Below are 16996 nucleotides of genomic sequence, written 5' to 3' on the forward strand. Positions count from 1 at the left end.
CCATATAATTTAAATCTTCGTTAAAAAATATTATTGTCAAGTTGATAAAAAAGTGAGACTTTTATTTGAGGATAGATGAGTAGAATAAAATATTTGAAAAAAAAAAATTAAACTTGTTCACGTTTTTCGATGTACAATTCATGAAAATTTTAAGTTAGGATCGACTGATTCATAGTAAACCATTATACTCATTAGCATCCATAGGATCACACCCATACTTCGTTATTTCGACTTTGTTACACTATGCTCACAAACGACAAAAGGACATCAAACTAATATCTCAAGTTTTATAAGTGTCAATTAGTTTTAGAATGATTGAATGACACCTAAAATTTGAGATCGAATTCCGCTTAAGATATCCATCATCATTTATCCATATACGGAAGTACATATAGTTAATATAGGGCCCAAAATGGCCCGAACATAGTACTCGGTAAACAAAACTTCTCCTTTGTTAATTTCCCCCGCTTTCTCACTCTAATGAACAACTAACCCTCTCTTCCTCAACTCAGCTCCTCCACTGTTCACCATGTCTTCAATCTCCTCTCCTCATCCAAACCCTAACCCTAACCCTAACCCTAACCCTAATCCCCAATTCCCCCAACTTTCAAATTCAATCAAATCAGCCAACTTCAAATGCAAGAAGTTTCAATCCCAGAACACCCCTAATTGGTTAGAGCTTCCTGAAGAAGTTTGGTTCTTAATCCTCTCCAAATTAAGCACCATTGATATAATCGAAAATGTTCAGAAAGTTTGCTTGTTATTCCGTAATCTCTGCAAAAAACCTTCCATGTTCAAATTCATTGACATGACTTTGGAAGATGCTTATATGGACTTGCCTTATGACCCGAATGTCATGACCCGATTCGCTGTTGATCGTAGTGGTGGTTGTTTGGTTGATATTTACTTGGAGTATGTTTGTGATGATGATACGCTCATGTATATCGTTGAAAGGTACAACATTTTGAAATTTTTTTGAATTTTTGTCCTGCAAATTTTGTTGTTTGATTTTGTTAATTTTTGCAGTTTTCTTGGGATTTTTATATTGTGGATGATCTAAATGATGTTGGTGAAAGAAATGTGAGAAAAATTGGATATATTTACCTGATTATCTTTAGGTTTTGGGAATAGTCTTTCTCTGTCAAATATGCTCTTTACTTGTTGTTTCATGTTATGCTGCAGGATTTATAAGGGTGCGTTCTATTCAATTGATTTCGACTTTAAATTATTGCAACTTATTGGAACTTATGGAGTATTAGAATTTGATTCTTTGGAAACAAATTATTATATGTTGTGCTAAACACACCCTGAAAGTATTGTGGCGGCTGTTCTGTTTCAGTTAATTGTAGCTTCTATGTTGAATTATTGAATTACTCTATCTTGGATGTAGGGATATTGCTCAAAATTGAATCGACAAATAACAATTCCTCTAGAAATGACAACTTTAGTGTTAAAATCTCAACTTTATACTTCCTACAACTAGTTTAGAACAGGCTTCTATGTATAAATTGGTTTTTTGGGGTTTGGCTTTTGACAATTGAGCATAAGAGAGCTCTTCTAGATTCCACTTGTTGATGGTTTTGCATTTTATATCTTTTAACTGATATAATTTTTGAATAGGTCGAAGAATCTTAAGCATCTACGACTTGGGCACTATTTAGATGTTTCAGATGCTGGACTGATTGAAGCTGTTAAAAAGCTCCCGGTGCTTGAGGAATTGGAGCTTATTATCTGTAATTATTCTGTGGATACTATTGAAGCTATTGGCTGCGCCTGCCCTTCACTGAAATCATTCAGCCTAAATGCAGTTGGGTCTAATAATTGTACGTTAGCTCGCAATGAGGAAGCACTAGCTATTGCTAAAACCATGCCTAATTTGCACAATCTTCAACTGATTGGGAACTATATGACAAATGAAGGCTTGAAAGCAATTCTTGATGGATGTCCTCTTCTGGAATCCCTTGATCTACGTGCATGTTTCCTCATTGATTTATCGGGAGATTTAGGTAAAAGATGTGCTCGGATCAAGTGCTTGCGATTACCATTTGACTCTACTGCAGACTATAGCCATGAAGCTTGTGAAGAATTCCTTGCTGACAAATGGAACAGCCTACAGAATGATGATGACTTTGGTGGTAGCGGCTTCTTTGGTTTCTAGCCAAGTAGCCAACATATATTTTTTGGGGGGTGTTGAGGATAAAATAAAAAAAATATCTTACTATTTGATGGTCTCGTGGACTCCTCACTCTTTTGCTTTGCTGGTGAAGAGACCGAAGACCCCTTATTTTTCAGTCTTGCTGGATCTGCAATCATGTATGTACTTCTGTATCAGGTTGATTTTGCCTTGGTTGCTTCCAATGTTTACTTAGCTCTTTTTTCGGCCTTAACTTGCTGGATTTACAATCATGTTTCCAGCGAATTAATTTTTCCTTGGTTGCATCCAATGTAATAGATCTTTTTGTTTCTTTTTTTGGTGAGTGGCAGTTGATTCCATATGGCAACATTTTTACTAGCCTAGTTCATGTACTATGTAATTTATCATATGTACTGTCAGCCCTGACATTTAGAAACTTATTACTTGTAGTCCCTGATAAGAATCTATCTTGTACACACATTGATTATAGTACGAAGAATCAATACTTTCAGAAGCATTTCCTCTTGCTACTCAAACAATACAAAAACAAAAAGAAGATTAACAGAGTTCAGAACTTGCAGTCAGCTCTTTCAAAATGGAACAAAACATATGCAGCTTATCTTTATACAGTATGATTTAGATAAGTGACTTGATTGAGCTCTTTGGCTGCAATCTCCTTGGCGAACTGAATGGGATAATGATGCTGTCTCACGAGTTTTACGTTTTAGGCTTCAACTTCACAGCTTCTACAAATTAAGCTTCCCAGGGAAGATTATTACTACTGGATACCACTTGGGATTGTAAAAAACAATACCACAAAAAGGAGATTCAGATTTCAGACTTGAGAATCAACAATTAATGAATTAAGGAAGTACATTAAATTTAAGATTCAATACTTTTTTTTTTTTTTTTAATGTTTTGAGACAAAGATCAAGTACAATTAATTGATTAAAGTAACTTTTTGTCAAAGTTTACCTTACAAGAGAGTACAGGAATGTGGATGCTACTTACAAAATACTTCTTACCCATAAGTTTTGACTTTTTTTTAGAGTTTACCCTCGTTCAGCATATGGGCTTGTATATGGTTGTGACAATGTATTTTTTCAATTATTTGATGAAGTATTTTTTTCTAGCTTCTCATGAGTTTACTAGTTATGTTTAGATTTATTCAGTTCGCCAACATCTCAATTATCAATTATTTTCTACTCGAGCCAAAGTTTGACCGACAAACAGTATTAACCCCATTGAATCTAGATAACTCGTGACTTCGTGAGTGACATCTCATATTCACTCTTTCTCATCACAAAAATTAACAAGATAATGTACTCCAAACACTTACCAAGTACAGTAGTCCAAACACTTTGACAAGCAACTAAAATCCACAAAAATACGGATTATAATAGTGTGACAATGTGGGACCATCTTTAAAAATAAGGCCCAATCCACTACGAAAGTATAAAACCTTCAGTCCTCTTATTTCCCTCCATTTCCCAAGTCCCGTCAACAAAAATTCCGTCATTCATTTCAATTTCACTTCAACAATGTCTTTAATTTCCCCTTCTCATCCAAACCCTAACCCTAACCCTAACCCTAAATTATCTGAACCTTCATCTTCGACCAAATCCAATCGCAAAAAAAGAAACAATCGAAACAGGAAGAAGAAGAACAAGAACAAGAAAATTCCGAATTGGCTAGAGCTTCCAGAAGATGTTTGGTCCTTAATTTTCTCGAAATTGTACACAATTCGTCTAATCGAAAATGTCCAGAAAGTTTGCATGTTATTCCGCAAGCTCTGCAAACAACCTTCACTGTTCAAGGTCGTTGATATGACACTTCTAGATAATTTTGATGTTAATGTTTTGACTCGATTAATTGTTGATCGAAGTTGTGGCTGTTTGCTTGATATCTACTTGGAGTTTGTTTGTGATGATGATACTTTGATGTACATTGTTGACAGATATATCATTCTTAGGCTCTCTAATTTTGATTTTGTGTTGTTTAATTTTTGCAATTTTTGGAGTTTTATAGTGTTGAATTATCTGAATTTTGTTCATTTTTCTGGAAAAAAAAATTGAATATTTTGTTTGAGTAGCTTAGAAATTAAAAAAAAAAAAAAAAAAAAAAAAAAAAATGAGATTATGTGAAGTTTAATTTTGCAATTTTATTTTAGTATTATGGTATTAATTTGTCCGAATCTGAGTCAATATGCACATGCTGGTAAATTAAAGAAGTCAGAACATATGGAAATATTTTGGCCGAATTTATGTCGTGACCTCATTTCTGATATTAGGTGAACATTGGTCTCAATATTGGTATAGTGTAAATGTGTAATGGTACAAAACTAAACATAAAAATTGAGTTTGATGGAGTTACCCTGTTCTGGAATCATTGCATTAATGTTTCCATTCAAAATTTGGACACATTTGACTAATTGGCAATGGTGTTTGATGAATTTGCTTCGAAGTTGTTTAAATTAGTAAAAGAAATTGAACTTTTATCATCTATCCATCTTAGAGATTTAGAGAATATTGGCATTGAAAGTCATTTGGGTGTATATTTCTGTGGTCGCAAGATGTCTATATGCTTTCCAATATTGATATAGTAATTTGCAAATTAATGCTTCCAGCTTTTAGTGCATTGACTGCTATCAATTATTCAATATGTCAAATAAATCGTGTTTTATCACTTTCATGTAGCAGCTATGAGTTGTGCATCAGGGAACTATCCAAGAAATTACCTTTGTGATTTTACTCTTGTAGACTAATTGTTGTACTTTTCCTGACAATTGAAGTGATAAAATTGTAGTTTTTGCCAAGTGTACTCCTATTTTCTTTTAAGGTTGTAGATTGAAAAATGAATTGGGTAGTGACCTAAAGAAGAGCATCGGTATCTAGTTTTTTCATTGTATTTTCCGACCATTGTTGCAGCTATAGCTGGACGGGGTAACTCTGCCAGAATAGGATTGACCTGATATGATGTACATAGTAGTAGCACTTTGCTTTAATAATGACTGATCTGTCATGTACTTTGGGCTATTAGGGGGATTGTGCTTGAAAGTTCTCAAGGAGAGTTTTGTTTTGGTTTGGTTTGAGCTCAATGAAAATGTTTGAAACAGGTCAAGGAATCTTAAGCATCTGCGAATAGGGAACTACATTTGTATTTCTGGTGAAGGACTGATTGAAGCTGTAAAAAAGCTCCCAGCACTCGAGGAATTGGAGATTATTATATGTAATGATTACTCTGCAGATGATATTGAAGCTATTGGCCATGCCTGCCCTTCACTGAAAGCATTCAGCTTCAATGAAGTTGGATCTAAGACTGGAATTTTACAATGAGAAAGCACTTGCCATTGCTAAAAGCATGCATAATTTGCGCAATCTTCAACTGATTGGAAGTGGTATGACAAATGAAGGCTTAAAAGCAATTCTTGATGGATGTCCTCTTCTTGAATCCCTTGATTTACGTGCATGTTTCCACATTGATTTATCGGGAGATCTGGGGAAAAGATGTGAGCAGATCAAGCGCTTGCGGCGATTGTATGACTCTACTGCAGATTATAGCCACCAAGCATGTGCTGATGATCCAGAACATTACGGAGCCTACAAGTTGGGCAGTCCATACAGTGAGTATGATTCTGATGATAGTGGCTTCTATGGATATCCAGGGTACCTTGATTTCGAGGATGAATACCTTGACTACTTTGATGATTATGATGATCTCCCACTCCACTTCTTTGCTCAGTTTGCTGGTGCTGGCCTCGTAGACTATGAATCCTCTGACTGATTTTTCAGCTCTTTTCCTCAATGCTGAATTGTCATTCATGTTTTCCCGTCTGTCTTCTGCTAAATATTCCGTGGTTGCATGACTTGCATCTAAGTGACTTCAGCTCCTATTTGACCCTTAGATTAACAGCTTGTTGCATCTGCAAAGGCTACAATGGTGTTTTCCGTAATGTCTCAGGGGCAATTTGTTGCATAGCCACGTTTTTGCTAGATCCAGTTTTGTTTGATATCTTATTTTCAGTCTTAACCTATTCGAAAATTTTGTTTAATATTAGTATCTGGTACATGTATAAATATTTAAATTAGTTTTAGAGTGATCTGTAATTCTGTGCCCTAGTCAATTCATGTTTGCCCCACTTTTGGGCTAGATTAAGATCGTGTTTTTGAATTGGATACAAGTCATCGGATCTCCAAGTTCGGCCATTTAAGTTGGGATTTATTGGGTCAAATCATTTTTTAAAAGTCTACCCATCACACCCTTGCGAGGCTTTAATCCTCTCTTCCCTATAACAACTGGTTTGTTTGGCAACCGACCATAAACAATAATAATGAGAATGGATTTGTAGGTAAATTTAAAATGAAGAATGATGTTCATCCCTATGATTGTTCAAGAAGAATTTTAAAATGTCTATTTTTCTTCCTAAATTTTCACTAGACCTACTTTGTAATATCACATTCTAAGCGGTAATAGATGGTAACATACTAACAGCTATATATAGAGAGGCAAACCGGGTGCCTAACTGGCTTGCTAACTATGGGGTAAACTTAGATCGTAAGTGGGTCTTATTGGATGCGGTCCCGAAGGACCTTCGTGCTTTTTTTATTGGAGGACTTGGGGGGGGAGTGGCTTGGCCTCGTAGTGTGCCGGAGAGGGCAAGAAGCGTAGTTTGATGCTGTTGGGATGCCTACTTCTTTGCTTAGAGGTTCTGTTTAATTTGCTTTTAGGGCCTGTTCTGATTGACTGAACTGAATGAACTTAACTTAATTTATTGGAGCTGAACTGAAGTGAACTGAACTGGATATTTTATGAGAGAAGGAAATTAAGAACTGAACTGAACTTATTGGAGCTAAACTGAACTTATTGAAGCTAAACTGAACTGAAAATAAGCTGAAGAGAACAGGCCTTAGTTTGTGTTCTGCTTTTCTTTTGTTTTGGTGTTGCTTTATTTTTTCGTTTGTAGTGTGTGATTGTATCTTGGGACTTGCCCCTCTCTTTCACCAAAAAAAAAAAAAAATACTAATAGCTTTCAAAAAAAAAAAAAAAAAAAAAAAGATGGTAACATACTAACAAAGATGAGATTATAGATGTGTTTGACATTAGCTTTTGAGTAAAAAGTACAGCAGCTTTTAGAGGTAAGTAAAACCAAACAAATAATTTATTTATTTATTTATAATTATTTTTTTTTACGACAGTGGTAGATTGGTAAGAGTAATATTTGGTGAGTGTTTGGTAAGGCAGTGGTGGACTAGAAAAGGTGCAATATTAGTGTTTAGTAAGTTTTTGATAAAGTAGTAGTAGACTCTGAATTAGTAGTAGTAGTTTTTAATGGTGGAGGTAATTTTTATTTTATCAAAAAAAATAAAATCTTTACTCCAAAAGTAAATCTTTACTCCAAAAGGTTACTCACAAAAGTAAATGTTGATAATTTTTTTAGTTAATATCATTAGTTTACTCACAAAAGCTTTTTTTTTATTATTTTTTTTATTTTTAGGGAATTACTAATGTAAGTCTAAATACACCCACCCGAATATAGGTTGATGGATTCAAACTTTTTAAAACGGGTTACTCTCAAATTACACTAGAATACTCACAAAACGGGATAGACAACCAAAACTCAAGAACACACTCAAAGTTTTGGGATCTTAGGCAAGAACTCAAGACACACTCAAAGTTCACCTTAATCTTGTAACTCAAGAACAAACTCACAGCTATAAGGAAACACTTTAACTCGAGACAAACTCAAAGCAAAATGCTAAAACACTCGGTTTTTATCAATAATCAAAAGCTGTAATTCTCTTTTTATTAGCTCCCAATTTATTAGAGGTGATCAATGGGCAGGCCGGGCGGGGTCGAGGTTAAAAAAAATTTGCCCATTTCTCAGGCCGCGGCAAAGTTTCGAGCCGGAAAACGTGTGCCCAAACCCGCCCAAACTAGTCGGGCTGTGTGGGCTTTTTGGGCCGGGCAAAAAAAATCAACTAAAAATGCATAAAATCCATTTCCCAAACCCGTCCAATTTTCAAAATTGGGCCGGAAAATTTTGCCCAATACCCGCCCAAAATCGGGCCGGGCTCAATGTGATCAGCTCTACTATTTATAGGAAATATGGACAACAAGGTAACTGAATAAGTTGCCACTTAACATCTTCTAGCATCGTGATATTAATTCAACGATTACAAAAACTAAATGAACCTCTAACTCTTAATTCACTTCTTTGTAACACCTATTTGAATGGGTAGTTACAAAACAGCAATTAAAAATTACAACAACTCCTAATCACACATTAACTTACGGCTTAATAAGAGAGGAAATTAGTAACTCCTCTAAGCCTTATTACAACTTATATAAAAGATTTTGTCAAAAAAAAACTTATATAAAAGATAAATCAAACTTAATTATATAGCCCAAAATAGTAAATGGGCCATGTACACTTTATTGTGGGCTTCAAGTGATCTCCCAAGTGAACAAAGTGACAGATTCAGGCTTGAGAGCAAATGGACTAAATCCAAGAGTTTCTAATATAAGGGCAACCGGTTCTTGATCCATGGAGCTTCTAAGTGGATTACTTGATCTTGGATCAATAACTCACAAAAGCTTAATTTTACCAATATAGCTAAGTAAGCTAACAATTATCTATATTGTTACATTTTTCTGAAACATCTATTATATAATTTAAGAGTCAGTTTAACGAGAAACCTCCAAAACTCAAATGCTAAACCCTCATGTATTTAGTTTTCTCAATTTTTTTTTTTTTTTTAAAAAAATCTACCCATCCCACTACTATATTCATTTATTTTTTAGCTCATCTTCTATTTTTTTTTCTTTTTTTTCCCTCTATATATCCCGTGCATTTTACAATACACTCTAGTGACCTATAATCCCACAGAAACTATAGACTATTTATATGGTACTAAATTGCATTTACAAATTCACTCTCATTATCGCAATTTATTTCCGACCACCAGACGATTTTCAAAATGTAGGTTATGGACCTTAATACCTTATGGACTTATGGGCTATGGCCCATTTATTGATATATGAGTGTGTTACAGAATACAGGGGCACTTTATTTGCCCAATAGGGAAAAAAAAAAAAAGTACTCGTAGAATTATTCATTCTCTCATTGAGTCATTTCCCTCCAGTTCACATTCCTTCAATTCACTTCAACAATGTCTTCGATTTCCCCTTCCCATCCAAACCCTAACCCTAATTTATTTGAACCTTCAACTTCAACCAAATTCAATCGCAAAAAAAGAAACAATCGAAACAGGAAGAGGAACAAGAAGAAGAAATTTCCGAATTGAGTAGAGCTTCCAGAAGATATTTGTTCCTTAATTTTGTCGAAATTAAACACAATTCACCTAACTGAAAATGTTCAGAAAGTTTGCATGTTATTCCGTAAACTCTGCAAACAACCCTCATTGTTCAAGGTCGTTGATATGTTCATTCCTAATGCTTATATGGACTTGGAATTTAGTGCTAATGTTTTAACTCGATTCATTGTTGATCGAAGTTGTGGGCCTTGTGGCTGTATCATTGACATCTTTTTGGAGCATCTTTGCGATGATGATACTTTGATGTACATCGTTGATAGGTATTACACAATTACATCATTTCTTTCGTGCGTTATTATTATTTTTAATTATGTCTTGTTTATTTTTTGAGTTTATAGTGTTTAATTTGAGTGTTTTCCCCTGTTTTCTGGGTTAATTTTCTCAGATATACCCTAATTTAGTTCAAGAAATTTGATGTACTCTTTTTTTTCATGGAGAATGGATATACATCGAATTTTGATTCTGCAATGTCTGTTTTTTTTTTTTTTTTTTTTAATCTATGTTTTAGGTTGAGTTTTTTTTGGATATGGGGTGAATGGTGGTATTACTCTGTTCTGAAATTGTTGCAATCAGCATTCCATATGCTTTAATCGACGTCGATAAAGATGGTAAAAGAATGTGCAAAGGTCTGGACTAGTTTCCTTGAGGATCCCCCCCCCCCCCCCTATTTTTTATTTATTTATTTATTTTTATGATGAATTTTCTTTGAAATAGTTTAAATAGGATGAATTACCAGTATATTGATTATTTGATATTACCTCATTTCTTGGTTAACATGATTTATGGAGTATGTGGCAAATTACTGTGTTTAGTTTGGTGTATTGACTTCTATCAAGCATTCAGTGCTGCAAAATAATCATGTTTCAATGTTTCATGTAGTAGCAATTAGATGCATGTACATCAGGGAATGATTCAAGATTAGAACTTTGGTGATTTTTCTCAACAGACTATTGGCCATGTTTTCCCTTGACAATTGTAGATTTGTAGCGGCAAGTTATTGTTATTCCCTCTGATATATATTGTTCTTCTTATTTGGAATCTTTTTTTGAGATATAATTGGTCAAAGTAAGAAGATCAATATAAAATGGAGTATAATTTTGGCTAGGTGCTCTTTAATCTTACAAAAGGTTTACATTGAAAGCTGAAATTGGGTTGTGACTGAAAGGAGTACATTGATTCCTACTTCCTAGTTTTCTTCTCGTAGTGTTGTCTGACCTTAGTTGCCAGCCTGCCTTTAGAGTAGGACATGTAAATGTTTAGAATGATATAAATTGGTTTTAGATCTGATATAAATCATATGATGTAGCATGTAGCACTTCAACATTTATAATGATTGAATTGGACATTCTTGATCACATTATGTCATGTAATTATGGGTTTTTTGATGATTTGATCAATTGAGCATTAGGGAGCTTTCTCAGGCCCCTCATGCCCATAACCAGTTATTCTAACTCTATGTTTTGAACAGGTCAAAGAATCTTAAGCATTTGCGATTATGGCACTATATTCGTATCTCTGATGAGGTACTGGTTGAAGCTGTAAAAAAGCTCCCAGCACTCGAGGAAGTGGAGATTATTATGTGTAAATTTTGTGAGGATACTATTGAAGCTATTGGCCATGCCTGCCCTTCACTGAAAGCATTCAGCTTAAATAGTGTTGGGTCTAAAACTTTAAACTTTACTTGCAATGAAGAAGCACTAGCCATTGCTAAAACCATGCCTAATTTGCGTAATCTTCAACTGATTGGAAACTGTATGACAAATGAAGGCTTAAAAGCAATCCTTGATGGATGTCCTCTTCTTGAATCCCTTGATTTACGTACATGTTTCTACATTGATTTATCTGGAGACTTGGGTAAAAGATGTTTCTACAAGATGTACAAGGCTTAAAAGCGATTGTGGTTACCATATGACTCCACTGCAGATTATAGCTACCAAGCTTGTACTGATTCAGAAAAGTATTCTGGCTACTAGTTGCGCAGTCCATACAGTGAGTATGATTCTGATGATAGTGGCCTCTTTGGTTTTGATGCAGAGTACCTTAAGAATAATTACCCTTACTATATTGATTGTGATGGTAAATATCCCTAGTTTGCTGATACTGGTCTCATAGACTGAATCCTCTGACTGATTTTCCGGTTCTTTTTCCGCCTTGATGAATCAACAATCATGTTTTTACATTAATCTCAGGGTAATAATGTAGCTTGTTGCATCTACAATTTTGTTTGTCCTTTTTGCTTTGGTTTATTTTCCCTCGGTTGCATCTTAAGGATTATATCCTTACTGTAATTTATGGCAGTTTGTTGCACAGCCGTGTCGTTAATGCAGGTTTGTATTTTGCTAGATATAATTGGTTCAGTCCTCACCGTTACATTAATAAATTTCTTATATTCACTTAAATAAAAATTACTTGTAAATTCTATTGCTTCGTATACAATTTTCTTCGTAGGAACGAAGTGCGGTTATTGGAGCACTTTTTATCAGCAGCGTACATGAACAGTTGCGTAGAGTCTTCTAAAGATGGCCATTAGAGCGTTTTTATTCTCTTCACTCACATATATTATATTATATGTTTGAACTAATAATGTGACAATTATTTTCGAATTTAAAATAGTATTTGAATTGTAAAACAATAAAGCTATAGGAGGAGGTCTGAGAAATGGGAGTACTACCCTCTGGCCTCTACTCTGTGACTGTGACTTCACTTAGTGGATAGAGGAGGAAGCATTAGTAACAAAGTTAGATTACCCTAACGAAAGGAGCGAGTTCGCAGTGATATTTTAACAAAAGTAATCCGTATGAAGTTCACTTTTTCTAAGTAAGAAATACATTTTTAGTGGAATCTCGACCTAAAGCATTTTTTTGGATGATAAGAGAAAACAATACATTAAACAAGTTGAACCAATATGTCATACACGGGATGATAGTTTCTATTTAATCTGTTATTTTAATCCAATCACTTGTAATTTACTTTTTAAGTAATCGTCATCTATCACAAAATGTACATGTGATCTGCTAGAAGCTTAGAAAGACATTGAAAATTCACTCATATCTTATTTCTGACTTCCTGTTGATCATTTTTGTCAAATATTCGTAGGTAGAAGTACATCTTATATAATTAATGTTTAGATTTGGAGCTATCTGAAATGGTCATAGATATTTCACATAACAGACCAAAACATGATTACTCAATATAAATTATAAAAGCAGTCAACTTTGACCAGCTAATTAAATACATGATGCAAGAGCAAAAATTATTGATGCAAAAAGATGATGTCTAATGCACCAGAATTACGGTCTAAACACTCAAAAGTCTACATTTCGCGGAAAATCTTCATCAGAATCTGCTAACGATTGTTACAGCAACGTTTGATTATAGAAATGACATACGAAATACAAGTACAATGGTTAAAGTATTTTGACAACCCTATGACGCCGTTACACATTATTTCACCAACCATGCTTTGATGAAGAACATTTCAATAATCTATGCTTAATAATGTTGATTAGTCAACTTAACAACACTTACAACAGTGAGTATGATTCTAATGACAGCAGCTTAATTCTGACTATTCTGGAGGTTGCCTTTTGGACTATGAATATTCTAACTTTTCAGCTCTTTTTGGCCTCTTTGGATCTTAGTTTGCTTGCCTTGATTGCATGCAGACATATCAAATCATACATTGTTCAAATGTCACATTCTTGCAGGGCCAAGTACATGTAAGATTCTTCCTCGATATTCATATTATCTGTCTATGACCATTTAACTAACTATTACGTACTCTCCATATGAGCATTTATCTGTCTGAGAACATGAATACTCGCCTGGGAAGATGAAGTATCTAATTTAAACCCGTACTGTTTGATATATTTAGTTTTTTCGGAATCAAAACTAATATTTTTATAATTACTAGAATTATGTAGTCAAATTATTGAATGGCTATGATTTAATATTGCATATCAATGGTTCATACTTAAAGATTATAATGGCTACAAGATTATTGTAGCCATTGGAAAACTGTCCTGTAATTAGTTTCAGAAATTTTCTTCTACCTGCATCATGTTATTACACTGAAGGCACATACATTAGATGGTCTGAGAACATGAATATGGCAGCATATCTCCATACAATTTTGCATATTTTGGAGAGCATATTATATTTATCTACTGACTACTACAAACTATTAAAGTGTAGGTGTCATGTCATACTGAAACTGTAGGACGAGGTTTGTGACTGTGACCTCGGCGAGCCAGCATAAGATGAGGTGGGAGCGAGTGAAGAGATGCGAGGAATTTGTAGTGATTCAACCGTTCCCTCTAGCATGTCGACCACTTGGCTCATCTCTGGCCGGCTTGATGGGTTAGTCTTAACACAACATAAGCTCACCAAAATCATCTTCTTCTGAATATCCTTCTCATCAGAACTCAACATCTCTTGGTCATCCAATGCTTCCCCTAATTCGAGTTTCTGATATATCCATTGAGGGAAATATTGTTCGCTGTTGCATTCAATGCCTTCAATATCAGTTTTTCTTCGACATCCAACCATTTCTAGAACCAACATTCCGTAGCTATAAACATCTGATTTGTAGGAAACACCACCAAAACTCCTTAAAAATACCTCAGGAGCAATATATCCCACAGTTCCTCTGGCTTCAGATATCGATATTAGGCTCTCCTTCTGAGGGCACAGTTTAGCAAGGCCGAAATCAGAAATCTTTGGACACAAATTTTCATCTAGGAGAATATTGTGTGGCTTAATGTCAAAATGAAGTATTCTTGTGTTACAACCTCTATGCAAGTACTCTAGCCCTCTTGCAGTTCCAACCGCGATTTGAAATAATTCTTCCCATGTCAGAGTATGGTGGCTGTTTTTTCCATAAAGGTACTTCTCAAGTGATCCATTAGGCATGAAGTCATACACAAGAGCTCGATGTCGACCTTCATAGCAAAAACCCAAGAGACTGACAATGTTTATATGGTTGGTCTTTCCTATACTTGCAACCTCATTTATAAAATCCTCTGCATTTCCTTCTGATTTTTTCAATATCTTTACTGCAACAAGACTCTCAGTATTCGGAATCTTTCCTTTGTAGACAATACCAAAGCCTCCTTCACCTAACTTATCTCTGAAAGAATTGGTTATTTTCTTCAGATCAGAATATGTGTGTCTTTGTAGACCAACAGTTCCATGAATCTTGAGAAAAGCCTCAACATCTGGCTTCTTTTTTCGCTGAGGATCCTCTTCCTTTGATGAACATCTTTTTCTTAGACAGAAGACTAATAAAATGATAATTCCTATCCCAACAGCTGAGAAAGAAGCTGCAAGGCCATCAAGTAAAACATGTAATTAAATTATGAGATCGTCTTACCCAAGACTTGTTCAATCAGCAATCTTCATATGTAAGAAAAAATTGAAATATGAGGAACAAAAAAACATTCAGGTACATCAGTAACATTACCTATTAGCGCAATCTTGGACTTGGTTAGAATGACCTTGTATGGAGTGGATCCTGTTTTCAAGATTCAGTTATAGAGATATAAATTAGATTTCAGATAAATAAGTCTAATTATTAGGTGCATTTACGAGTATTATTTCACGAATATACCTGGGAAAGGGCACTTGGATTCATCTCTGCAGAAGCAAAAGAACTTGTTTGAAAGCGGCTCATGTCCACACTGCCCTCCGGATTTGAGACATGCTTCACACGAACCATTATTCGCGTTCCATTTAAGCTCAAAACCATTCCAAGCAGCATTAGGTATGTAAGTATGTAACCACCTATCTGATCCATAGCCAAATTGTCATCCATATGAATTGGAAGAAAAAGACTGTTAGGACATGAAGATACCGAGATACTATTATTCATCATGGCATTCTTAGTCAACCAACAAACCGGTACATTCGTGGGATTCATAGGACACGAAAACTCTTTCCAAGTCTTAGTAGAATTACACAACGTCGAACAATTACCATAAAACAAGGTAAGGTTGGCATCGCGAGGAGTATATTGAAAAATCGAGAAGTCTATTGTAATGTTTTGTAAGGAGTCAGGGCACCCTGACTTTGCTTTAAAATCTTGCCTAGCAACTGTTACGGTTGATGTTGTGTAATTAACGTTCATAACATCAAAAGTTTGGGACATCATGCTCATGGTAACCGGTGTAGCGATTTGGTTGCACCCTAAGAGCTCAAACCCGGGGTGGCCACAATATGAAGGTCGGTCCAAACCATAGAAAGGGTAGCTTAAATTTGTTATGTTACCACAATTGAATGACTGACTACATGCTTTGAACTCTTTGCTAACGCGACAAAGAGATGTTGGAAGGTTTGTTAATAATAATGCTAAAATGAAGAAGATACATGAAGATAGGATTAAGTAATTCATACTGTATGTATGGTATGAAGATAGAAAGAAAGGGAAAAGATAGAATTTGAGGGAAGATTTTATTCAAATGTGATATTTGTAAGCAATGACATCAAATGTAGAGGAATATAGTGATTATATGGTCAACGTCAAGAAGTGGGAATATATTAACTTTATTATTAGGGGCCTTGAGGCTGGCAGTAGGGTCGAGGCACTAGGAAAAAGTTTGGCAACTAGCCAACTACCCAAAAATCCAAAATAACCTTAGTTCTAAATGGTGGCGGATCCATGATAGGGGTAGCACTTAATCTAATAATAATAAAAAATAAATAAATTAATTAAACAGAACAGGCATTTGTACAAATTGAGTTAATTCTTTATATAATGGGTTTTGATGTCGCAACTCGCAAGTATATTCCTTTCGTTTCGTTAAGTGTCCCATTTAAAAAAAAAAAAAAAAAAAAAAAAAAAAAAAAGTGTCCCATTTTAACATTTTTACTATTCACATATATCATTTTGACTAATATTGGTGTTTTTCACGTACGATTAGAATTGGATATCGTGCCGTGCCGGGCCACCAAATGGCACACCCCATCCCACGGCACGACACAGCCCACGTGCCTGGCAGGTCGGGTTGTGCCAGGCTGTGGGCCAGCTTTGTATTTTTATTATTAATTACGGAGTAGATAAATTTATTATTAATTACTCCTTTCGTTTCGCGTTAGTTGCAACAGTAGTCTTGACTCATAGTTTAAGAAAATTATACACTAGGCTTATAGGCTTATAATATAAAGTATTATTTGTAAGAGATAGAAATAGTAATAAATAAATAAAATAAAAAAGTAGTGTGGGTGGAGTTAATAGGAAAGAGAAATAATACTACGTAAAATATTTGTGAAAGTGTGAGAGAGAAATTATAAAATAATAGTGGCTCATTTCCAAATATAATATTGTTGCAATTAATATGAAACGGTCGAATATGGAAAGTGTTGCAACTAATGCATAACAGGAGGGAGTAGTTAATTTTAATTATTTTTATTTTTATCATTTAGAGAAAATACAAGTTTATCTCCTTTAATAGTTCTTTATATTATTATGGTTCTTTTTAATATTTTTTATAATGTTCCTTTTTATTGTTTTTATTTTTATTACTTATAGTTT

General features: G+C 34.6%; 3 protein-coding genes and 1 pseudogene across 4 annotated transcripts; 3 read left to right on the top strand and 1 right to left on the bottom strand.

The window, feature by feature from the left end:
• Window positions 1-444: 444 nt before the first annotated feature.
• LOC145591288 (F-box protein SKIP19-like) lies at window positions 445-2584 on the top strand. Its single transcript, XM_081647699.1, has 2 exons — window positions 445-954; window positions 1621-2584. The coding sequence occupies exons 1-2, from the start codon at window positions 530-532 to the stop codon at window positions 2156-2158; spliced, it is 963 nt and encodes a 320-aa protein (XP_081503825.1). The 5' UTR covers window positions 445-529; the 3' UTR covers window positions 2159-2584.
• A 1091-nt stretch (window positions 2585-3675) lies between these two features.
• On the top strand, window positions 3676-5469 carry LOC145591634 (putative F-box protein At4g05475). The gene is made up of 2 exons (XM_081648150.1): window positions 3676-4076; window positions 5250-5469. Exons 1-2 carry the CDS (start codon window positions 3676-3678, stop codon window positions 5467-5469), a joined length of 621 nt encoding a protein of 206 aa, XP_081504276.1.
• A 3934-nt stretch (window positions 5470-9403) lies between these two features.
• On the top strand, window positions 9404-11665 carry LOC145591289 (putative F-box/LRR-repeat protein 23). Its single transcript, XM_081647700.1, has 2 exons — window positions 9404-9728; window positions 10937-11665. Exons 1-2 carry the CDS (start codon window positions 9523-9525, stop codon window positions 11355-11357), a joined length of 627 nt encoding a protein of 208 aa, XP_081503826.1. The 5' UTR covers window positions 9404-9522; the 3' UTR covers window positions 11358-11665.
• A 1831-nt stretch (window positions 11666-13496) lies between these two features.
• LOC145591285 (LEAF RUST 10 DISEASE-RESISTANCE LOCUS RECEPTOR-LIKE PROTEIN KINASE-like 2.4) lies at window positions 13497-15941 on the bottom strand (annotated as a pseudogene). Its single transcript, XR_014102287.1, has 3 exons — window positions 15077-15941; window positions 14930-14980; window positions 13497-14789 (listed from the first exon to the last, which is right to left on the bottom strand). The product of XR_014102287.1 is annotated as an LEAF RUST 10 DISEASE-RESISTANCE LOCUS RECEPTOR-LIKE PROTEIN KINASE-like 2.4 (transcript).
• Between the last annotated feature and the right edge of the window lie 1055 nt (window positions 15942-16996).

The sequence above is a fragment of the Chenopodium album genome, chromosome 18 (assembly GCF_948465745.1).
Source record: "Chenopodium album chromosome 18, dcCheAlbu1.1, whole genome shotgun sequence".
In the NCBI taxonomy this organism is placed as follows: Eukaryota; Viridiplantae; Streptophyta; class Magnoliopsida; order Caryophyllales; family Amaranthaceae; genus Chenopodium; species Chenopodium album.